General features: G+C 41.5%; 1 protein-coding gene across 3 annotated transcripts in view; it reads right to left on the bottom strand.

Annotated features, from left to right (window-relative positions):
• Nucleotides 1-24,897, bottom strand: part of Sntg2 (syntrophin gamma 2) — a 199,746-nt gene that overhangs the window by 95,704 nt on the left and 79,145 nt on the right. For all 3 annotated transcript variants that reach the window (XM_076559662.1, XM_016008086.3, XM_006989783.3), the window contains exons 5-7: nt 15,847-15,890; nt 15,702-15,743; nt 6,322-6,409 (exon numbers count right to left, since the gene is read on the bottom strand). In XM_076559662.1, the coding sequence (XP_076415777.1) occupies nt 6,322-6,409; nt 15,702-15,743; nt 15,847-15,890 (174 nt within the window). The remainder of the gene's footprint in view (nt 1-6,321; nt 6,410-15,701; nt 15,744-15,846; nt 15,891-24,897) is intronic.

The following is a 24,897-nucleotide window of genomic DNA, read 5'->3' on the forward strand; positions in this document are numbered from 1 at the left end:
CTTTTGGTAGCTAAGTGTCTTCACTGTTATGGGAGATGATCTGACTTAAAAAGGTTTTCTCAGGTTAGCACATTTGACCCAGTCCAGAGACAACAGGTGCCCAGTAACTGCAAATCCCTTTAAGAACAACCCTGCAATCAGCTTTCACACAAGTTCAATAATCAAGTTAAACTATTAGTTTCATTAAGAATTGTTAAAGGGAAGCTTGGGGCCATTCCCAAGGCTTCAGGCCATTCACTCAGGTCCTGAGGGCAACTCTAAGAAAAAGAGTTTTCTGTGATTACCCCTGGCCCCATTATTTCCTGCACAAACAAGAAGTGCAGGCAGATCCTGTGTGTCAGTTCTTCCATTTTTTTGTGATGTCTCATAAAGACAGATGGTTGAGCACCACCGCCTGATGACCAGATTCCCAGAGAATCTGCACATCTGGAAGCACATAGGAAACCCTCTTGTGTAGGAGAGAGACAGCCCTGAGATTAGGCCTTCTGAGCCTTGGAAAGCAAGCAGAAGTGCCGCGGATGGCACAGTGGTAGGCTTATCACTGACAAGCTGCAATCATGGTGAGGCTGTAATGCTATCAAGAGAATGAAACAGGAAGGCAGGCCCTCTCCCCACCAGCCACTTGCAAGAAAAGGCATTGAGAGAGGAACCGAGAACTGGGTGGGCACCATCCTGCATGTCAGCACTGGATCATCTCATCTCATTCCCAGGACTGTAGTGAACTGTCAGCCCTCCTCAGTGCATATGGACATGGGGTGCCTAGTGACCAGAAGGCTCCGAGGCTGACTGCTAATTTCCAGTCTACCTCTGCACCTCCCATCATGCACAGCCCAGCAAGTCAGTGCCCGTTCCCACCCATGTCACATCTATTAGGACAAGTACTACGAAGCACTTCACCGTATTCCTACGTGTGCTGGGAGACACAAGAACTCTTTGCCTTTATTTACACAAACTGACAAGTGAATATTTCTCTGCTCATTTACTACCCCAGATAGATACAGTTGTTGCCCAGTGGAATCTATCCCGGTCTAGGCTTTTGTTACTTTCCATTACAGAGTGCTATTTTTACATTAGCACAGTTTTTTTTTTTATAGCATTTCCATGTACACTTTAGGACAGTCCATGCAACTCTTTCCAAAGTCTTTCATTTATATCCAGAATCAACTTGTCATTATTTGCAAGAAAGATGAAAACATTTTGAACTGCCTAAAACCCCCTAGGTAATGCTGTTGCTCTGAGTGACACATGATAAATGTCACCATAAACACGTCTGAAGAAGCAATGTGTAGTAAGCGGAGAAATTTAAAATTGATAGTCTTTTGTAGACATTGGACTCCTATTAATTTCTCATTGACTATCAGCTTTCCTTCTGTATCCCCAAAGAAAAATTTGAATACTTCCTATATTGTTTTGCTTACCACCAGAACATCCATTTTCCAAATCTGGTCAGTGTTAGTAATTGTGGTGTGTGTGTGTGTGTGTGTGTGTGTGTGTGTGTGTGTGTGTGTGTGTGTATGTGTGTGTGTGTGTGTGTGTAGGGGGAACATGTTCATTTATGAGTAGGTGTATATGTGTGGAGAGGCACATGCACATGTGTGCACATGCATGTTGAAGTCAGAGGACAACTTCATTTGTCCTTCCTCAGGTATCATACACCTTGGATTTTTAATTGAGGCCTCTTACCTGCTTGAAGTCCATTAAGTAGACTAGGGAGGCCCAGGAAGACACACTTCTCTGCTTTTCCTGAACTGAGATCATAACTGTGTCTCTTAACACATGGCTGTTTTTAATGTAGGTCCTGGAGGATGTTTTCAAGACAAGCACTTTATTGACTAAGCTATCACCCTAACAAAGTATTAGCAATTATTAATTACATAAAGAATTGTTCTAAAAAAGCAAAGAAAAATGCATAAATCAGTAGTTATAAAACTCTTTTCTTCAAAGACTGAACTATAATCTGTCCAAAGTCCTATGACTACTTCACTAAACTTCAAGCAGCAGAGCCACAGAGGGAAGCACTCTGGAAGACGCTCTAAGCTAAACATGGCATTATCGTAGGACCCAGAATTCTCTTCTCTAGGTAGAGACTTAACAAAGATGTCCAAACAAAGCCTGTTGATGAATGTTTGCAGCAGCATATTCATAACAGCCCAGAAATAGAAACAAGTGTTCATTAGCTAAAGAGTGGATGGAGCAATGCCCTACAACCATATAAAGCAGAGTTATGCAGCTGTAGCAGATGCATGCTACCTCACCAATGAACTTTGAAAGCATCATGGTAAGTGGAAGGAACAGCAAGCCAAGGTCACAAATTGTATGAATGCATTGATACACATTTCCAGAAAAGGCAAATCCAGAGGCAGAAAGCAGTGACTTTGAGTGGCTGGGGGAGGGAATCAGGGGCTGCCTGGTAGCTTGTGGAGGACCTCCTTTGAGCAGTAGAATGTCAAGAAATTTAATCAGTGGTGATGGTGTATAACATAGTGAAATACTACAATGTGCAAAGTCTATCTGTATAAAATCACCAAGTGTCTGAGATTCTGAAAGAAAAAAAAATGCACAGGTCTGTTGACTCAGTCTCACTGGGTATTTATGTTCCCATTAATATCGATTTAAGAAATGCTAAAATGGACATTTTATTTACTATTGGTATGTTTTTCTACATCAGCAATCACCTCTGTGGGACAGATGTTGCTTCAGACAAACAAGCAACCCAACAGAATCTACGCAGGCAGAAGCAATTTTCCCTCAGTGACATGTACTCACCAGAGACCATTTTGCATGGATTGATGGAATGATTATGGCCCTTGTGTTTAAATTTTTATAGATACTAAAGATTTAACTGTTTTAGGTTGTAAAGAACCAAATAAAAGACGAATGGACATTTATAGAATTAATGGAGAGCTCAGCATCTATCTCTGGAGTCTACACTGCCCCTGAGCAATGGGGCTCAGAGGAGTTCAGGGTGGAGCTAGCCACAATGGCTGAGCTCTGCACAGGCCCTCAGCAGGAGAGTCCACAAGACTTCCTAGATAACCAAAAGGTATGAGCGCCAAACCCTCAGATTCCAGTCAAGCCTGTGAAAGGAAGTTACTTTACAGTTCCTGGGCTTCAAGAGCTCTTTTGAGGGAAATGGCAGCTTCAGAGCCATGGTGACCTTTCCTTTTCAAGAAACAGATGTTGAAATCCTTGTGGCTGTCAGTTCTACTGCTCCCATTACACCAGTGTTAGCAGCCACCAAACATTCACCCTCTCTCCTTATCCAGAAACGTTACTGACCTCTGATGGGAAGCAGGGAAAGCTGTGCAAGCATCCTGTTGTCTCCGTCTTTCATGCTGCCCATTGGGCCAGGCTATAACTATCCCTCACTTCCAATCTCAGTACAAAGGCACACTCAGAACACAGAGTTAGGCTCATGCAGGAGGCGGAAGACACTCACCTGGAGGTAGGCTGCCATGCACGAGGTTTTACTTGTGCAAGAACAAGATGGAAACACATGTTTAGCACTACTACCAATCTTCTATATCCTGGGGAACAGTGCTGTGCGGGGCTGGCTTGGGTACAGCCTCCCTTGTATACAGCCTTAAAAACTCCCATCACTTCCAATTAAGAAATTTCCACCATCCTCATGTGGATCCTTTGGATACATGTGCTTCAAAAGCCATGTACTAAACGGCCTGGTCTCAGCCTGTGGCTCTACTGGTAGGCAGAGGATCTGTTAGGAAGTGACACTCACACAGAGTGAGTCTAAATAGGAAGTATCCATCAAATAACCCCCTTCCTCAGAGCTTGTGGAACCCATGGGAGAGGAGGCCAGAAGAGTGTAAGAGCCAGAGGGATGGAGGACACAGAAGAACAAAGCCCCACTAAATCAACTAAGCAGGGTGTATGTGAGCTCACAGGGACTGGAGCAGCAAGACAGCTCCTACATGGGCCCTCCACATTATAGCTTTTAGCTTAGTATTTTTATGGGACTCTGGAGCGTGTGAACAAGTGGGTCTCTGACTTTTGTGTCTGCTCTTGGGACTCCTTTTCCCATTGGGTTACTGTGTCCAACTTCAATATGATAGTTTTTTTTCTTTATCTTACTATATTTTATTTTGTAAAAAAAAAATCTTAGCCAAAAAAGAAAAAAGGAAAAGAAAAGGAAGTGGCACTTTGTGGGAAGAAGTCAGGTGATGTGCCCTGGGCACCCTACATCCTTCTTCTCTGTCCCTATCATTGCTTCCTGACCAGCAATGGAAGCAGCTGCCTCCACCATACATCCCTGCTGTGGTATGCAGGGCTCCCATAGGCCCAAAGCAAATGACAATAAATTGAAATCTCTTCAACTGTGATCAGACAAACCAGAGACCCTCCATAGGGCTATTCTCCTCAGGGTTTGTTATAGCCATGGGGCACTGAGAAACAATCCTCTTCTTTAAACTTCCTTCCTGCCCCCCACCCCAGAATTTCAGAGAGGGCAGACATTTTCTATACCTGATGATCCACATGCCACCACATCCGTAGCAATGGGAATGGCCATTACTGCACCCCACTCGGCTAGCCACACTTCCACATTACACCCTGTTACAGAACCTCTGTCTACATTCAAGGGACCGTTATTTCCTGACTCATCTTCCCAACTACCAAGACCAGCTCCTGACTTTACTCTCTGAATTGGTAGAATTGGTGAAGAAGAGAAAATGCTGAAAAGTATAGCTCTCTTCATTTTTTATTTTTCTTCTTTTATCACTCTACTGTGTTCTTGTTCTCTCTGTGTGTATCTCTCTCTCCTCCCCTCATTTAACACCCTCATTTCTTCCCTTTCAAACCTCCCTGGTAGCACTGATAGAATACTGAGTCTTGCATCACCCCCTCATGTACTAAGTGACTTGTAGAAGAGCACTCATTCTGATGTGTGGTAACAAGGGGAGTTGGAGTCCCCTGGGATCTGTGAGTGATTGATCACAGGCATCACCACATCCCTGTCTCTGTGCACATGAGAGCATTCTTAGCATCCCTCATGAATTCCACAGTGACAATTGTCACTTCCGTCTAGTCTTTAATCTGTTTCTGATATCTACTTTTCTTACTATGGGGATCTTCCCATCTGTACATGAAACTCTTCCATGCCATCCACAGATCCTCAAGAACTTGTCACCTACAGCTCTTCCTCCATTTCACAGAGATGTGGTCCCCAGGAACCCAGGGCAAGTAGCCACTCTTACCCATGAGTCTGCACAAAGGGCACCAATTTCTCTAAAAGTAAATATCACAATTACTCCCTGTGGTCACTTGGAAATGACAGGCTCAAAGGTCCCAGGGAGAAGGGGATAGAAGGAAGGTCTGAATCTAATGGCTCTTCTGACAGAGCATGAAATGGGTGCATGGCCAGAGTCCACAGCTGACAAGGCCTCAGGAGCAGCACCCAGGCCAGTTACACACTAAATAAGAGAGATGCTAACAACAGGGTTACAGCAATGGAAGAGAAGGAGGGTGAGCATGCAGGATGGACCAGGGAGAAGGAGCCACCCTTTCTTGGGAGAAGAGGATGAAGAGAAGAGTCAGTCAGGACAGGAAAGGAAGGCTGGCCCAGGCCAGGAAGGCTCCTGCTGCTATCAGCTGCCCCTGTACTTGCAGCTGCAGGAAGTTAGCTCTACAGATGCTGAGCCTTGTCTTTCAGATCTTTCCTAGAAGCAGAAGACAACATCCAGGAGTCAGCCCACTGATATCCAAAATAAGGGCAGGACCTTCTGTTAAATGCTCAGCTATGGAGAATAAGTTAAAGACACAAACCATGCTCAGTAAAGTGCTTTTCTAAGCTTGATGTTTACCAGTCTCCCTGGATCTAGTACAGCAGTGTATCACAAGCTCTGCCTCATCATGGTAGGTACTCTGAAGTGTACATTAACATGACTGAACTGTATACTTAATATGAGGTCAACCTGGATATTATGAATACAAGCTACATATATGCACATGAATATGCATTAGTAGTTAACTGGGTGTGTACATGTGGGTATGTTAGTGTATGTATATGAGTATGTGCATGTATGTATGTTAATGTGTGTCTGTGTGTGTGAGTATGTGTGTGTGTGTGTGTGTGTATAAACACAAAAGGAGGGAGTTCATGTGAAGGAAGACACAGAGTTGATTCTGATTATGATGTCTGGAGTGCCTTAGCATCCTGTTGTGCCCCTCTGTCTGTCTAAATCAGTCTTCTCTCGGAGAATATGCTTGGGAGATAATTTATACCCACTGTACCAATATATGCGGATAAATAATGTAGGAAGGAAGAGAATCCCACAACACCCTAACACCTCTCCCCTTCCCACTTACCTAATGGGAGCTTCAGAAATGAGGGTGCTTCCCTGAGATACTCCACAGTGATGGTAACGTCATCGCCAGCGTTTCTCAGAAGATGCACCTGTTCAGAAGGTGAGAACAGCACTTCACCATCACAGAAGAACCAGACATAAGTGAAAAGTAAAGTCTTTGCAGATCTTTCCTGCTTTCCAAGAACTCATTTGAGAGTTACCTGAGACACTGACACTCTGTAGGATGTACATCTCTCTGGACCCATTGGTACAGGCTGCTGTTCTCATCTCTGATTTCTAGTCATGTCCTCACAGGTAAGCCTTCTTAGAAAGGATCCTATATCTTAATTTTTCTATACTTCTATATCATCCAGGACATTCCCTACATGTGATTACCTAAAACTGCCTTTTCAGATTGTCCAGACCTACAGCAAACACCACAAATTTCCTTCTCAAGGTCTGCATGCTGGAGTTGGCAGTCTGAGCTTGGCATGTTAGCAAGATTGATTCCCATGACATACTCACTGTCCTATAGCAGGAGAACTGTATGTTCACCCATGGAGGGAGGCACTCTGGTGATCTTATGGTCACCATGGAGAGAGGCACTCTTACGATCTTATGGTCCCCTCCCAAGGGCCCCACCTCCAAGCAGACACAAGTACTCTGCCTATAAGCAAGGATGGATGAGACCCAAGGCAAGGACTCTAGGACCCCAGATCTGTTGAGCCCCCCAGATGCCTGGGGACGTGAGTGGGTGCTCTGTATGGGTCGACATGAGGCAGTTTCAGAAGACTCATTGCACAATTTTGGATACAAACGTATTTAAAATGTAATGAAAGAAATGCATACTTTTCACCACCATTCCTATCTCAACCTTCCAGGCCAATGTAAAGATGTTTTTATCTTTCCAGAAAGTCATAGAAAAGTCCTGTTTCTGATTTCAAGGGAAATTTGGCCTTATCTGTAAAAATTCATTGGTCGCCGTTTGCCTCGTGACCACACAATTAGATCCACCAATACCTGTGGCACGTAGGAGTGATGCACCATGAGATTACTCACACCATTGTCTCAACTTTTACATTAATGGACACATGCCCTGAACTCTGGCAGAATGCCTTCTCTGCCTAAAACAAACATCACATGCTCATGATTTTCTGGCTTTTCTGGGGCTCATGTGTCTGATTCAGGAATGTTCCTGATTCAGGTTTGCAGAGTGGGTCTGTCACTAGGGTCTTCTCACTGACCCTTGGTTCATAGGCTTTGCCTGGTGTCTTCAAAGCAGGAATCCCACTAACAACTGCTGTTATCAACTGTGTTTCTCTCAGTGCCTCATGTTTTTCCTTTTATAAACTTGCTCATCCATCTCTGTCACTTCCTTGTTTAAATTCCTGTGTTAATCCTGCTTTAAAACTCCGATGTGGAAAATAGATTTTTTAAAAAAATCTTTCTTGGATGTTTAAAACCTCCTTTCTACCCAGAGTTATCACCTAGCTGTGTCTCATAATTCTGACACAAGAAATGTTTTAATATTGTTCATGCTATCTTTTATGATTAAAAATTCTTTTTATATATGTTTTAACGGTTTATATGATAGAAATGTGAAAACATTTCAGCTCATATAATCCCTCCTCTCTCTTGCTGGTTGGACTCCTGGAGCTCCACCTGGGGTTTGGCCATGGATCTCTGCATCTGCTTCCACCAGTCACTGGATGAGAGTTCTATCATGACAGTTAGGGTGTTCGGCCATCCGATTACCAGAGTAGGTCAGCTCAGGCACTCTCTCAACCATTGCTACTAGTCTATAGTGGAGGTATCTTTGTGAATTTCTGGGCACCTCTCTAGCACTCTGCTTCTTCGTATTCCCATGGGGTCAGCCTTGGTGCAGGGAGGAGGGGACTGGACCTGCCTCACCTGAATCTACCAGGCTGGGCTGAATCCCCAGGGGAGACCTTGCCTTGGAGGAAGTGGGAATGGAGGGTGGATTGGGGAGGAAGGCTGGGGGGTGAGAGGAGGGAGGACAGGGGAATCTGTGGCTGATAAGTAAAATTAAATTAATTATAAGATAAAATATTTATTAAAAAAACATTTCAAAGAAGGATCATTTTGTTGACTTGGCAAAACCTATGGTAGGCTTTCTTTTGTGGCTTAAACTACTTCAAATATTCCATGTATTCTTAGCTAATTTGTATGAACAAAGCAATTGAAAAATATATGGGAAACAGGTAAATTAATTTAAAAATAGGTATGTCCAAATGTGTGTACATATGCATTAGTGTGTAAGCATATGTACAAGGGTATAATTGCATAAGCAAGAGTCCATGTCTGGAAATGTGTATATGTAAGTGTGAATGTGTGCATTTATTTACCACAAATTTCACATTCTGACTAACTGAAAGTTTCTTACCCCTAGCATTGAAGAGAGTTTACAACATTTGTAGAAGAGGCAAAAGGGGCATCCATGATACCATTCTCTTCATCCTGAGTGCAAGACAAATTGCTACAAGGTCTGGAAGAGTCTATCACCCAAAGAGACAAAGCTCCATGGAATCTCCGTGGAAAGCACCCTAGCTCACTTCTTTGTAAATACATCACATTCTTGACGACAGAGCCCGGTGGATTGAACTTAATTTGAGCATTTCTCCTATATGAGTTGTCAGTGTCTTTGAGCACAGAAACCAAGAGTTAGAACCTTGTAGAGGTGAGAGCAGCATGCCAGCTTGGACTTCGGCTGAATGTAGAGCCATGCTCATGGAGCCTCATCTCATCTTCACCCTGCACATCTGAGTGTATGAAGGGCATGCTCACTGTCAACTGACCACACAGTCTCCAAGTGATCCTACTTTCCAAGCTGATTTCACACCAATTTAAATTGATTTAAATTCAATCTTTGCCCCATCTCAATTGAGACACCAAAGTGACCCAGGCTGTATAACCTAACCAGAGAAAATGCCTCCGGTTTGTCCTGGTCTGAAGTAGTGGCTGTGAGTGTCTAAGCTCTCAGGAATACAAACACTTCAGAATCTAGCCCCTCCTCTTTCCCAAGATGACATCCCCTTCCTCTCTTTGAGCATCTCCAATACTACATCCCTCCTTTTCACTCATCTGCTGAAATAGAGATCTTCATTCCATGTTTATGAAGGATGTGCCTGTGTTCCCACCCTAGAGTCAGGCTTTACTCTGTCTCCCTATCCCTCTCATGAGGCTCTGCCTTTTCTTCAGCCTTCTGAAAGCTGCACTACATTTACTTCATTATTCAACACATCCATTCTATGCTGAGCTCCCCCCGCCCTTGAATAGCACTATGTTGAAATACCTCGTGCCACAGAAACAGTCTCCAAGGTGTGTTCCATGCACACCTGTGGCATTTATACTTTTCTGTCCACAGCAAAATGCTGTTAAGATTTGGCTTGCCCTCTAATTCCTCCTCATGTCTGCCCTTCTCAGATCTCCTCACTATATCTAGTCTAGTAAGGTAGAATTCCTAAACCTCAGCTCATGTAAGTTGACCTCCCAGATACCTTCAACCTGACTGATCCCTGCTCCTTCTCCATCAGTCTTTTCATGTGTGTTCCAGTACCCATCTTCTCATCTTTCTACCCCTGCTATTAATGCTGATTTCTGAATGCTTGCGTCCTGAAGGAGAAGTCCTTGGGCACCTGACCCTAGAAAACCTCACTTTCCAAACACTCACTTCTAAGCTCTGGCTTTCAAAACCAGACACACACTTAAAGTCTCTACTTCCCATATCAAAGCCCTTTCTTCAAATACCAACTTCCAGTCAAGTGGATATCTCCCTGCAGCCCAGCCCAGCAGCAAGTAAAAAGTGTCTAGGGCTGAGACATCCTCCATTTGCACCACTGTGGCCAAAGAACACAAACTGTGGAAATTGATTGACATAAACAGGAGAACCCAATGCTCTCAGCCAAGAGTCTGTTACCCTAAAACTCATCCTGTCCTTAAATTACTAACATTTTGGAACTATCATCTTAATAGTTTCATGTGATCATGGGAGTGCACAGGAGCAGTATGCATCAGCTTGTGTGTGTGTGTGTGTGTGTGTGTGTGTGTGTGTGTACAAGTTTGTGCCTGTGCATGTCATGCACAAATGTGAGTGTGATGTGAGTACAATTTGTTGGCAGGGAGGAAGGAGGCAGCTTTGAACTTCTGAGTAAATTGGGAAATCCATTTTTTATACAGGGAAAAGCAATCTAATTTTTATTTAATGCTCCATTATGTTCATTTTGATATTCATTTTGAGATTGGCCAGAGTTCAGAAAACATCTCTGTTTGTTTTGTATGATGTTTGTTTTACTAACTCCCTTAACTTTACATTCTTAACAATAGTTTTCAATGTACCTGTAAAAGTTAATATTTCATAATCTAATTTTCTAATTTAACTCTTTATGATTAATCAATCTATTTATTTATTTATTTACTTATTTATAGGTTTTCAAGACAGGATTTATCTGTGTAGCCCTGGCTTGAAACTCAAAATTTCACCTAAAGGCATGTACTGACATACCCAGCTATATATAATAAATCTTATTTAACATCCATCCATCTATCCATCCATGCATCCATCCGTCTATCTAGAGAGACATTTACTTTCCTTCTCACCAATAAGAAGTCCTGCCAAGATTTGCACACCCTGCTGCCTGCTCTGCGCTGTGGGGTTGGCTGTTGCTGCTCTTTGTGTTACCAGTTCTGGACTGGCTGATGCTTCCTAACTTTCAAGTACACTTCCACAGATCCCACTGTTTTGGAGCTATTCCCTTTAAGGAAAATACTCTCTCTTGGGGCAAGAAGGAAGCTCTCAGGAAACAAAGGAAACTTCCAAGGCCCAGCAAGTTCAGAAAGGGACAAGATTCACAAGTCCTCTCTCCAAGGCTGCAAAAGTAGCAAAGGGAGAAGGAAACCTCTCTGGAGGAGCTGCCTGCAGGCTGGGCATATCTGTTTTATGCATCATTGCCCATGCTGAGGTGGGCCTTAAATGATGCCGATGCAGCTTCCCATGAGCCACTCACCTTTTTCTAAGCAACCCCAATACACTCATTGGCTCACCAACCAGACAGGTGGAAACATTTCTGTGGAATGTCACGGCTGAGGTGATGTCCATTTAGGTTTTTCTTAACAAAACAAACAAACAAACAAAAAACAATCACACACCAGCCCTTCCCTGTGTTTTCAGTTGGGTTTCCTGTGGATTCAACAATACGCCTTCCCACTGGTTAAAGAAACTTTGTCTTCCAAGATCCTCTACAACTGTGAAAATTTCCTGGTTTTATTTATATAAGTAGATATATTAAAAAATCACCTTGAGTGACTTCATATCAGAACCAAGATTATACCTTTTCATACCTAGTTTCTAGCATTCACTTAGCTTATTTTTTTTTTTTACCCTGGCTTATTTTAAACACAGGCCTCTATTTAGAAGCCATATGCATGCTACAGCTAAGTCCTTGTTATAGTAGCTACCCACTTCATGTTAGCTGCTGCAGGCATTGGGTGCAGCATGCTTTACTGTGATGCTGAATTATTAGTCATTTGTGTTGGGAAATAGATACAATTCTAGAATCCACTAGGGTTTGCTGCTTTCAATCAGATGAATTTTATTGCTTGACTTAGTTACTTATAAACAGATTATAAGTAAAATATGAACAAGTTCTAGACACAGGAAAATCAAATGTCTTACTTCTGTGAATAATTATAAACTTTGAAGCAGTTTCCACCTTCTCATTTTCTTTGCATCACACAATTTCTGTCTACTCATGTACTTAGACAATTGCATTTGAATTATCTAAGAAGACATTCTTTGGAGTATTCATTATTATCAGGCATGAAATAGCTCCATTTGGGCATTTTTATATTTGGATATATATTTTTAATAATTTCATATTTTCTTTACATCTCAAAGTAGTAGGTCCTTTACTGTGTCAATTGAACAAAGATGAGACTATTTTTAAGTGTGGGCATTTCCCTTTGCTTATTTTAACACAACCATCACATAATACGGCAGTTCATAACTGATTGTAATGGTTAATTTTGTGAGTCAATCCTGCTGGGCAACACCAAGTTAGTTGTTCGATTAAATATTAACCTTGGTGTCACTAGGACAGGTTCTGCAGATATGGTTAGCATCCACCCTCAGCTGACACTGACAGTGTCCTATATAATGAGAATGGATTGCATATAATCTGTTGAATCTCAAGGTTTTCAAAAGGTTTATCTGAGGAGGAAGTTCTACCTATAGCCTATACACAGTTGCACATATATCATGCTTGCACACAAGTAAAACAATCATCTACATGTCTTCTCCTCTCCTCATGTCTCTGGTAGAATCAAATGCATCACTGACTAGCAGCGTAATGCTTGCAGTGACAGGGGCAGTGTGAACGATCAATTGGGGGTTCAGATTGAAATCACAGATACACAAAGAGAAGCTCAACCAAGTCGGACCTCAGGGTGTCAGGGTCCTCCACACTCAGGGTTACAATTCCTTGGCAGCCAGAGGAAGTAAGTCCTAGTGCTCTCTAGATCTTCCAGTGCTAGGGATGGCCTTTCTACCATCTCTCGTGTTCTCAGCACTTTCATAATGTTTATAGTCTCATCACTCCAAATTCCAAATCCCAGCTTTCTGGAATCACCCTCCAGGGGCTATTAGAATGTCTGGGCTGGAAGCCTGAACACTGTCTCTTCTTCCTGTTATCAGCTCAGCTTAGCCTACCCATCATCAAGACTCCAGTCGGGATAGAGTACAGCACTGGGGGGCAGTGTACAGAGGGGAGATCTGTTGGACTGCTACCATGAGAGGTGAGAGGATTACTGTTTATACAGTCAATCACACATGCCCATTAGCAGTCATGAGTTGGGGAGGGATTCTTCACCCCCAGACTGGGAACAGCTACGGGGAAAACACTGGAGCAATGTGTATGTAGTGTGACTGGGCTATCCCAGGGTCTTTGGAAACTGTTATGGCTAAATCAAATAGCCATGGCAGGGTATCTAAAGTAGCCATGACTTAAGCAGAGTCTCCTGAAGTTGTTAACTGTGTAGCAGCCATAATAGTTGTGACTGAAATGAAGTCTTTTCTGTGTTAGTAGCTGCCTCGAAGGATCTGTATCTAGATCCAAGTCTCCCTAAGCAGTTGTAAGATATTTAAAGCATCCAGTTATCTTGATTACAGCCGGAGTAATGGTGAGAAACATGGCTGTGTGATTGACAGTTCCTGTGCACAAGCTTCCTTCTTTTTTTTTTTCTTCAAATTTTCTCACCATTTCCTGTGTTCCATTTCAATAACGTCTGGTTTAATTTTTATTACTTATTTTCTTCTATTTACATTCTTCAAGAAAACATCAGCTCATTTTATTATAATTCTTTAAAATTTATTTTGAGTTGATGAATAAAAAAAAACTGTGTAACATATGTAACACAAATGCTTTAAAATGGATGTAAGCCTGGATGATAACAACCATCTATTTTCTTTCTCTGAGTGGCCACACAGCTCAGAATCTGTACAATGAGAATATGGACAACTTGCTGTCTCCCACAGCTTCTATAATACTATACAGCACTATAACAGAAGCCCACAGTTGTGCTAAAAAGAGAAACTATTAAATCATATATTTATATGTTTAAAACTTTTGCCAACCTCAATTCATAGATTTTTCAAATCAGTAGACTAAGATTCACCTTGCAGATAGAGTTATGTTAGAAAGACTCTTTTCTCTGAGCATAACTGGTACTTTTCCTTTAAGAACTAAAACTAGAGTTTACTATAAGATTGAGGGGGTAAAACTCTGCAATATATGAGGTCTTTTACAAATGGAACATATCTATGAAATTTATGATCCTGGCAAATTAAGATTACATATATAATTAACAGTGCTCCTCTAATTTATTTTGTATCACAAAATAATGTAGACATAACATTTGATAAAAGTATATTAGTGTTAAATACTTTTAGGGTATAACAACATTTATAAAATCTATATGGCATTTACTCAAGAAATTGTTTTTTGGGTAAATACTTTTAATTTTATTTACAATACTGCTAGTGTTAAAAAATGCATAGCCTTTTTTTCAATTATAATATGTCTTCTTACCATTAAAAAAATCATACTTTGCAGAAGACAAACAGTAGTATTCATTACTAAGTCTGGAAAGCCAGTAATGAGTTTGCTTCCCATAGCTGATTCTAATGCCCAACTGTACATCTCTAGAGACCAAGAAACATGTCTGTCCATTTGTGACTCTGCTCTAGCCTGGTGAACAGGTAACAGCAATATATATGCCCTGAGTGAGGAATTAATAAATAAATTAGTTGCTTGTGCTGAGCAGGTCTTCATTTGCGTACAAATCACTCTACTCATCTGGTTTCATGTGAATTCAGCTCTGGGCAGTGAGGGGACTTTACTTTAATCTAGAATAGAGTTGACTTACCAAAAAAGCACTGATGAGTGAAAGGATGAATGAAAAAAAAATGCCCATTAGGGAATGCTAACTAATTAAAAGCCTATCTAAGTTTTACTGCAACACAGAATGAGACCTGAAAGGGACCCTTAGGGGGTCTCCTCCAATCTCATGCCTGCCTCTTGTTTCAGTAAGTCTCCTCCTTGCTCTATTCTCACATCTTATTCCTGCTCAGCCCCTGTAAACGTGGCCTGCTCTGTCAGTACCTCCCTCCCCTCCTCCTCCACCTTGTTTCTCAAGATCCAACTTTAATGGTATCTCCATATGTGCTCCCTCTCTCACAGGCAAGGCAACAAGGGCCCTTATTACACAGGCTCCATGGCACCAGGTTCTCTGAATGGCTGCACTGTGGGTTCTCTCTCTGCCCAAACTTTAAACTTGATGCTTCAAGATGAGGTTTCTCTTTCATCCTTCTTTGTCCTTTTAACCCAACATGATCTGAGTCCATTTTCTCGGGGTGAACTGCTTACAAATACCTTTGACTCACATCATCTTAAGCAACCACCAAACATGCCTGTCAGCTGACCCCTCCACATTATACATTTTACACACTAAGATGCTGGGGTGAGCCAATGTGTCAAACTGAAGACTATTGTGCAGTGAGGGTCTATGTGGCACTAGAAAGACCTTGAGGGATGCCTGGCAAATTCTGCTTTATGACTTGATGTGACCCTCTAGGCAATGCAGTAAGTCAAATGCTTCCTGGATTTCTGTGCCCTTAAATTTAAAATTCAAAAAAGTCTGATGTGTTTTCTTCAGTGCTTGTGATGACCTGAAGGTCCCTGGTGTGCTGTAATTAGGTAACTCAAGCGCTCCTTTCCAATTCTAAGACTGTGTCTATGAACACCTTCAGATACATGTAGGCTAATAGAAAAAAATATTTAGAAGAAAGTAACACAAAAAAATAGAGCCCTCCCCCCATGTAAGACTTACCACTTCTTCATGGGTTGCATTTTCTACATTAATGCCATTCACCTGAACAATGACAAATGAAGAATTTTGAGGATAATGACTGATTGGAATAAGTTTAAAATTTAAAGATGCAATAGAGTTAAGGATTAAAGTTTAAGGTACTGACCTGCAGTACAGCATCTCCTATGAACAACATCTCTGTCTGGTCAGCTGCAGGGTTGCAAAAGCAGCAACATTGTTAAGGGGATCTTAGCAACCTTTCTTCACAGCAGTCTTTAATCGACATTGTATTTGCATGAACTGACACCATGTAATTCAATATCTGCATATGTTTGTGCACATGTGCCCAAATATGTATGCTCTGGTATGCGTGCCTATCAATGTTAGTATGACTGGAAGATAACAGTGATGAAAGTGTGTGTGTTGTGTGCATGCTTGTGGAATGTGTATTCATGTACATGCGTGTGCATGACTATGTGTGTCAGTCTGTGCTATGTATATGTTGTATGTGTATGGGTCTGTGTGTATATGTATATAGTCATGAGTGTATGTGGGTATGGGAAAATATAAGACACCAGTGAGCTAAGCTGATGACCAATTTTAAGTACCTTAAGAGATCTGTGATGTGAAACACAAACACCACTTCCTCTAATGATAGATTTGATTGAAGTATGTGGAAAGTTTGGTTCACACTTTTCATTAAGTCAACACAGACAATAAATGAGAAATTTCAGAAGCTATTCAGCATCTCCCTCTCCTCCACACGGATGTGCACAGATTGCTGTCATTAAAGCAGGAAGGACTGCATCATAAAGCTGAATGGAATCTCACACATTTTCACTCAATGTCTCCCCCGCCACTGAAGAGATAACACAACATGACTGAACAAAGCTACACCAAGTAAGGCATTTCTCTTTTACACAGGGCGAGAGGAAAGTCTGTTTATGAGTTTGTTTGAATTTTCAAAGGTCTTTCATTAAATACTGGAAAAGAATAACTTTTTAAAAGACTGGAAAGCTCTTTAAACCGTATGTACAGCTGGATGTGGTAGCTCATGCCTTTAATCCCAGCACTCATGAGACAGATGCAGGTAGATGTCTATCAGGTCAGCCTGGTTTTAATAGTGAGTTCCAGGACAGCCAGGGCTACACCATGAGACCCTTTCCCCACAAAAACCAACCAACCAAAAAACACATCATATGTAGAGATAATGACAATTGTCAATGCTATTTCTATTTATTAACAACATTAAATCATATTGAAAATGAAACATATCCTCCATATGCCTGAATTTTAAAGCAAGGATGTTAAGTAATCCACATGATGTTCTCATCTCACTGAGTCTTATCATAGACAAGCTGCTGCAGACCATCCCTTGTTGTAGCCAGATCTCCCTTCTGTTCACTCCTGATGCTCAGAATTCTCTTTCCCTCTGTCCTTACTGCCTCTGTCACCATCCTCATCCCTCACCATCTCAACCTCCCTGTTTCTGGTTCTTTCTCAAGTCTTTGCATAGCATTCATCTTCAGATGTACCAGAGTGGGACGAGGTTCAATGAGAGTCATTGATCCTCTGGCACACAGGAGAGATCTAAGGGATGTGGTCTACAAGAGCATCAAACCCACAAATTTTCAGGGAATCAAAGTCCATCAAAAGATATTGCACACATAATGGTAAAAGTATTTACAGGTTGTGTATGAGTTTTCAGGGGATTGAGTGTATGTCTTCTGTCAGAAACATATTGAGGAGGTTTATTTTGTCCCCAGGATGGCCAGAAGCCACAAACTGACACCAAGGGAGTACCTCAGGGAGTAAGTAGAGAGGGCAGGAGCTGGTGCTCAGCCACGCCCACATCTATATGCCTGTGCTAGGCCATGCTTGCACTTGGATCTCCATATATGCTATCCATTTTCTTCTGCACCCTGTGCTGTGCTATGCTCACATCTGTTCCCTCCAGCCTCACCACACCTGTACCCCTGTGCTACATGTGCCCATGCCTGCATCCCCATTCCATGTCATTCCTTTTACCTGAGTAATGCCTACTTTCTGCCATGAAACCTGTATTTACATACTAAACTAAGCCCCAAATGTTCTCTCCTGCTCTGCCAACAGGGGTACCTGTTCCCTGCACTGACTGTTCTGGATGCAGTGTATTCTCACCAGGACTGGAGATTCATTAGATGACAAAGAATGCTAGGTCGGGCTGACTATGCACCAAAGCAATTCCTCTTAATGCATCTTGCATGGAATAAGAATAATAATTTGACTGAAAGGAAGTCTGCTTTATTAAAACTTATCTTAGGCCATGAGCTTTGCATGTCTGATTCAACATATTTCCTGTTCTAAATCAGCTCACACGCCACCAGAACTTCCATCTTGGAGAAGCAGCCACTTCCTATAGTCTCTGGAGTGGATGGTGTTGTGTTCTGCAGGCTGTGCTGGGTCCAGATGCTCCTTGGAAGCCGGGCAACAAGAGGATCAGCCCTAAGGAACTACTGCACAATTTTGATGTGCACACAGATAACATGTTATAAATTCCCAAGTAATGAAATTAAAATGTCAGCAGCTATCTAGGTAAATAGCAAAGTACTTGTACAAAATTTCAAAAGTTTTTGAGAACAAATTAGCATCCTTAAAGAAAATGGGCAAATCTTCTTTAAGTAGAAGTCAGTGGCATGTGCCTGGCCCACGTCTCCAATGCCTCTCTCTTCTTGCCTTAAAAAGCAGTTCTTCTCCATCCACTGGGAGTTGAAGAGGCAGTGGAGGAAGATGTTTGAAGAACAGACAGAGGGAAGTGGACTGTGTCTGCCTATCCTTCAGAAAGGAAATGAAGGCACTGGCAGTTTTCCTCCCACACGGTTTCTTTGTTGTTTGCTATTTTGTTCTATTCACAGCAATAACTAGCTTTACTAGAACTACCACTACTTGAATTCACAGCAAACTTTAAGCTTTATTTCTAGAACAATCAAGGCTCTTCTATATACCATTGCTAAAAATAGTCACAAGGCAATTTAAAGTGTTAGCCACAATTTCACTGAACTTCAAATGATTCTTGGTGCAAATTTAATTCTAGCTTAAGAAATAAAAAGGCCATAGAATAGCTGTCTGCCAGGTAGTTATGTGCAGCCAGTACCATTAATAACAGCTCAGATAACTGTAATGTAAAACAAACAAAAAAACAAAAACAACTGAGGGCCATGCTCAGCTCTGGGTCAAAGCTGATGTTAGAGATTTGGCTAGGGGCACCACAGGGAAGCAGAAAATGATCCAGTCTCAGCTGAACAAAAGAAATGCTTTGCAGAATCTAGTCCCTACAAGCTGCCATTAGGTCCTGTTGGATATGCTCATCTTTCTGAACTCTGATTCAGAAAGGTACAACTTGTCCTTTTTCTTCTCTCTTTCTTCACATGCTGGCCAGACTGCTTTGTCTGGTACCTGAGGCCTCCCCACCCTTTCTCCAAAGTTTCCTTTCCTACCACATGGCTGACCTCCACATCAGCTTAACTCAACATGCCTTTTTTCTTTTCTTTTTTTCTCCAGGTAGCTTCTGAGATTTAAAATTTGTGCTTGATTTCCTGAATCACAAACAAACCCAAAGCAAGTTGAAAGTGACATGGTCTGTGATAAAAGACAAACACAAGAGTTGGGTTTGATTTTAATTCTATACCCCTAAATAATATAATCTGTTTGGTCATGTTGGACTAAATTTGTGAATTTGAGCTGAAAAGTGGGTCTAGCTCATATCCCTAGAATAAAGTCATTACACAATAAAAGAAGCATGATGTATTATAATCCAAATAAGCATTGCTTGCAAGTGGGTCTGGTGGTGATGAAGACTTTCAGCTTTCACTTATCTCAGACTTTATTTCTTACTAATTTCTGAAGGACAACTTTGATGGTCATAGTATACTTTTTCAGTAAGGTTTTTATTTATTCAGTTTCCCTTTCAAAAACTTTTGAGCCAGGCATGGTGTCATACCCCTATAATTCTAGAATTGGGGAGTTAAAAGGAGAATCATGAGCTCAAAGTCATTCTCAGCTACATAGAAAGGCCAGACTGCTTTGTCTGGTACCTGAGGCCTCCCCACCCTTTCTCCAAAGTTTCCTTTCCTACCATATCACTGACCTCCACATCAGCTTAACTCAACATGCCTTTTTTCTTTTCTTTTCTTCTCCAGGTAGCTTCTGAGATTTAAAATTTGTGCTTGATTTCCTGAATCACAAACAAACCCAAAGCAAGTTGAAAGTGACATGACTACATAGCCTGGGCTACCTGAGACCTTGTATTCTTGGGTTCACAGTGCAGGCACAGGTAGGTCCAGTTTTCCATAGTGCTGGGGTCTGTTTCTTTAAGGTTGCTCCATTAGAAATGTAATGTGCTCATGACCTCATTTTGCATGAGTGTGGCAGGCATTTATCCCTCACAGAGGGCAACAGACAATATCAGAGCAACCTGGGACCAGATAGGAGCATGACTAGTTTTTTCTTAAGTGTAAATTTTCTATGAAAAAACAAAACAAAACAAAACAGGGTAATATTAAAATTTGACTCTGTTAAAAGTAAACAACAATATATTAGTATTGAGAATCTGCTAAAATAATCAGTCCTCTTTGAACATTTTGTGTTTCTAGAATAAATATTAGAGTGCCATCCCTGAGATAATCCAGGCTTTGAAACGCCAAAGCAGCCCCACAATTGCTGAGCATTCGGCTATTTTTGGTGATTTCAAAATATAATTTTCTCAGAATAAGCCTAGATACAAAACATCCTCTATTTTATCTCCCCTCCCCCATTTGGTATGTTGGTTGGGCCCAATGCATGCTAATCCTAAACTCTAACCTGAGCTTCCTCCTCAGCACAGTAGCCCAATATGAACAAGAGTGCATGCGAGCACACATGAGCATGTGTGAGTACAGCATAGCTTGACTTATCTAACATCTACATCTGGCCTCACCTTGCACTCCTGCGGTTTTCATTTACTTTTTGTCCCAACGCTGCCATGGTAAGAAAACATCCATGCATGTTCACGGTTCTGGTGAACCGGGGAAAGCAGCATGACTGCTTCTGCAGCCTTCCCTGTGCTGTGACTTTCACCAGCTCTGCCTCACAAACAGAAACCAATTAAGCCTGTCATCACCCACCCCAGCTGGTCCCTGCAACCCCTGAATTCCCAGCACATCTTGTCTAGTCATATAGGACTAGAATAAACAGTCAGCCACAGTGGCTGTGCTCCATTTAGCCATGTGTTCAATAACCCTGGCTTAAAAAAATATCAGAGACTGGGATAAGGAGGACCATGTGGCCTCATGTTGAGAAGATGGCTCACTACTACCCACTTCAGGGAACTTACCATAGGAGTTCAATATCCAAACTCAGTTCATTTCCCAAATACTGCCTTTGTTAAGTTTTTAGGTCTTTCTAGAAAGGTATATTTTACCTATAATAGGGCCATCTACACTCTTGCTGTAGTTTAAAGGCTAGACTTTGAAGTAAGATACAACTTTGACTTAAATGGTGCTTTATGTCTCCCAGGAGGCTCTTGGAAGCATAAGCCAAGGATCCAATGACATTGGGTGAGTTCAAGAGCAGAAACAGATGACCCCAAGCCCCATTCCTTGAGATCTGTGCAGGTCCTGGATAGGCACTAGGAGGTTCAAGTATCATGTTCTTGGAAATTTGTTTGGGTCCTGGCTAGGCTTGAGAAGGCTTCAGGACACTGTTCTGGGGATCTGTGAGGGTCCTGTCTAGGCACCCAAGTATACATAACCACCAACTCCATAGTGCAAGCCTGTGGTCTGTTTCTGACATTCATTAACAACAGCTGATAGTGTTTGTTTACTTTTCTTCAGTTCTGCTTTAACTCAGCCTTTGTGATGGAAGTTTCTACACAGAATTTAAATTAAATCTGCAGTAGATTACGTGTGCTTCAGAGCTCTTGAAATATCTCAAAATTCTTTTGGGTGTTTTCACATTTTTCACTCAGCTATGCAGTCAATTTGATTATCCTTGTCAAGTTCTATTTACTCTGATAGCTTTAAAAGAGTATCTCTCATTGATGCCTTAACAATGAAGGAAAGTTTACATATTCTCCCTTTTATTTGTGAGCCAACTCAGGGGTGAAACCAGAGCATTCTTTATTTAGGTCTAAGTCAGGCTAACCTGAGACTAGAACAAAACTTATTTGGCACAGTAAACCAAGAAGGAAAAAGTTCAACATAAAAACTCCAACTCTGACTCCACATCCATCTTGCCAGGCAAAAAGGGTTCCTTGTAATGCACTTCTGACAAGTTCATCCAGACACTGAGACAAGACAGTGTCACATGGTTCCAAACATCCAGAGAGAAGATTGTCACTGTCTTTCCCAGGGGCCCTGAGTGTTCACATTTTAAACTTCAAGAGCAATTCCCTTATAGATACACAATGAAGGAAGGGTGATACACACCGAAGGAAAAGCCTCGCATTTGAGAAGCAACGTGCCAGAGACAGAGCAGCCTTCAACCCAGGTGGTAATCATGATGGATGCTCCAGGGCATGTGAATAGTGGAGTCACAGACACATCCATGAAAATAAAGGTTATTGTTATTTAATTTAATAATATTTAATATTTAAATGGAAGTGTGGGAATCAGAGAAGTACAAGTGCTGAGAAGAAATTTCCAATATTAGATTCAACAACACAAATGAAAAATATCAAATAGGAAAAGAAACTAATGACAAGAATGTATCATGGGGGTGTATGGCAGGGCCCTGATACCAGGTGTGGGTTGTGGGGAAAGTTAGAATATACCTGTCTATTAAATACCATCTATTTTCTGTCATCTATTCACTTGTTAATCTACATCTATCATATATTATCTATATATCTATAATCTATCAAGCTACCATCATTTAGCATTTATCTCTCATCAACCTACCAATATTTGTCCATTTGTGTGTCTGCCTATCATCTATCTATCTATCTATCTATCTATCTATCTATCTATCCATTCATCCCCACCCACCCATAAATCCATCCACCTAAATCACAGAATGGTTTCCTGGGTACATGTGCAAACATCTGAGGAAATGACAGCATGGCCAATGTTCAGCCTGACACTAAGCCACAGTTCAAATCACGAGTCAGTCTTTGTAAGATCCCGAAGCTAGCTGAAGGATTTTGCCCACACTTCACCTAAATATCACAGAAAAGATGACAAAATTATCTTAATTTATTTTTTCCTGTTTGTCAGGATGCAGTTCTCTGTGTCTTTCCTAACTGCTCCATTTGTCTCTTGAATACAAGCATCAAAGCCATGCAGGATCGACGCCTACCCAGGTTCTTAAAAAACAATAGTAGTAGTTTATTAAGTTACCATTGTTGGCACTTTTTAATTAGTTTAAGCTGTGGCTGCATGTTTTAGTAGTATACAATGAGATGATCTGCTGTGGCACAAAGAACTATATTTTTAACAAGAATTTAAGTTTTAATTTAAACTGCTCTGGACTAGTAGTAAGAGACTGGGTAAGTCATTATTTCTACTTGTTTTCTGACCTATAAAATGATCAGAGCCTATATGCCATTTCTTAGCTTTTCAGAAAGTTCTTTTCATGTATTGCAGTTATGGTCACAATTTATAACTGAAAACTTTTCTACCTTGCATAGTCCTACCATTTATTCTTCATGATCTGTGTGTAGTTTTCCCTGGATATTAAAATTTTGCAGAATCAGAAATATCATCATTAAAGTTTATTAAATTATTGAACAAAGCTTCATTCTTCCTTGCTTTGAAAGATCAGGTGGGTGAAAGAAAGTTATCATGGACAGTAACAGGGGTATTAGTGAGCTAAGTGACATATGACCTATTAAGATGCACACACAGCTCAAGGTTCCCTGTGGTTCAGTAGCCTCACATGCATGTGCACGTTACACATTTCTTAGAAAGCAACATGAGGCGATGTGTGTAGTGGGTGGGAAGTGTGCTTTCATACTATATGGGATATGTATGACAAAGGGAAGGTAAATCCCCTGGGAGAATGCAGGTGTGGCTGTAGATAAAGGCTGGGTTAGCACCAGTGACACAAAGAAGGACTCAGAAGTTCAGCCAGCTACTTCCACTTACACAGCAACTGAGAATAATTGTCTATTTATGGGCAGGGACAACAGGGTCACACAGCAAAATTAAGACCAGAGAAGATAAATATTAGAAGGAAATTTACATCCTCAGTGTTAGCATCTCATTCCCACAAAACAATCCCATTCTGGTAAACTTACACATGCCCTTTACAGAATGGTGTTAAACTTGCTGCCATGGGGGGAGCTGGGTATTTAGTACTTTTTTTTTCCCTCAGTGTGACCCAGGTTTACAGGCAACCATCCTGATGAGCATGAAGCCTAGAATCTTGAACAAACAGGTTTTGTCAAGTGTACTCCAGGTACACCTCTAGATGGAAAAGCAAGTGTTCAATTTGAATGCCCATGTGGCTCAGCCTGACCTTATGAGAAGCTGGTAGGGTTCCCTCTCATGACATGACATTACCACTTTGCAGGATGACAACTATGTGCCTGATTTTTGCTACTCTGTAGCCACTCTGGTATTAGGAGGAATGAGAAAGTGTTCTTCCTGTGGGTTTTAACATTCCATCCTTAGCTTAAATCTTTTCAGCCATTCACTGCTGCCTGTCTGCAGAAGCCCTCTGCTCAGAATTCATGCAGAGAGGCAAGAAAATATGGGCAGGAAATGGGGGTGCTACTCAGAGTCATAGGCTGGTAAGAAAAGGCAATGTCCTTATCAAAGAGAGTAAGGCTTTGCAATGCCAACCACTCCTAGACTCTCAGAAAGTACAACAGGCCAAAGGTCTGAGGAACTTCTTGCAAGCCCATGTAGCCACCAGGAATCCAACCCACAGCTTCCCAGACAGGTGTGGGAGATAGCTGTAGTGGCTGCTACTGAGCAAGAAATTTGGGTTCTTCAACTCAATCATCTTCTACATTGTGCACACAGAAACAAAACAGGGCACTAGCTTTCTCAGGACCCAAGTGAGTCCTCAGTGTGTTTTCCCAAGGACATGCAAGGTCTTCTTGACCATGGAGAGGTCACTTTGGCATCTGACAGAGGCTAGCACACTGCACAGGAGAATCACAGGCCAGTCAAATATACTGTACATTGCAATTGAAGAGGTATATTTACTTCTATCATGTTAAATTTATATTATTATGATTATATGCTTGAGGCCATCT

This window comes from Peromyscus maniculatus, chromosome 22, assembly GCF_049852395.1.
Source record: "Peromyscus maniculatus bairdii isolate BWxNUB_F1_BW_parent chromosome 22, HU_Pman_BW_mat_3.1, whole genome shotgun sequence".
Lineage (NCBI taxonomy): Eukaryota > Metazoa > Chordata > Mammalia > Rodentia > Cricetidae > Peromyscus > Peromyscus maniculatus.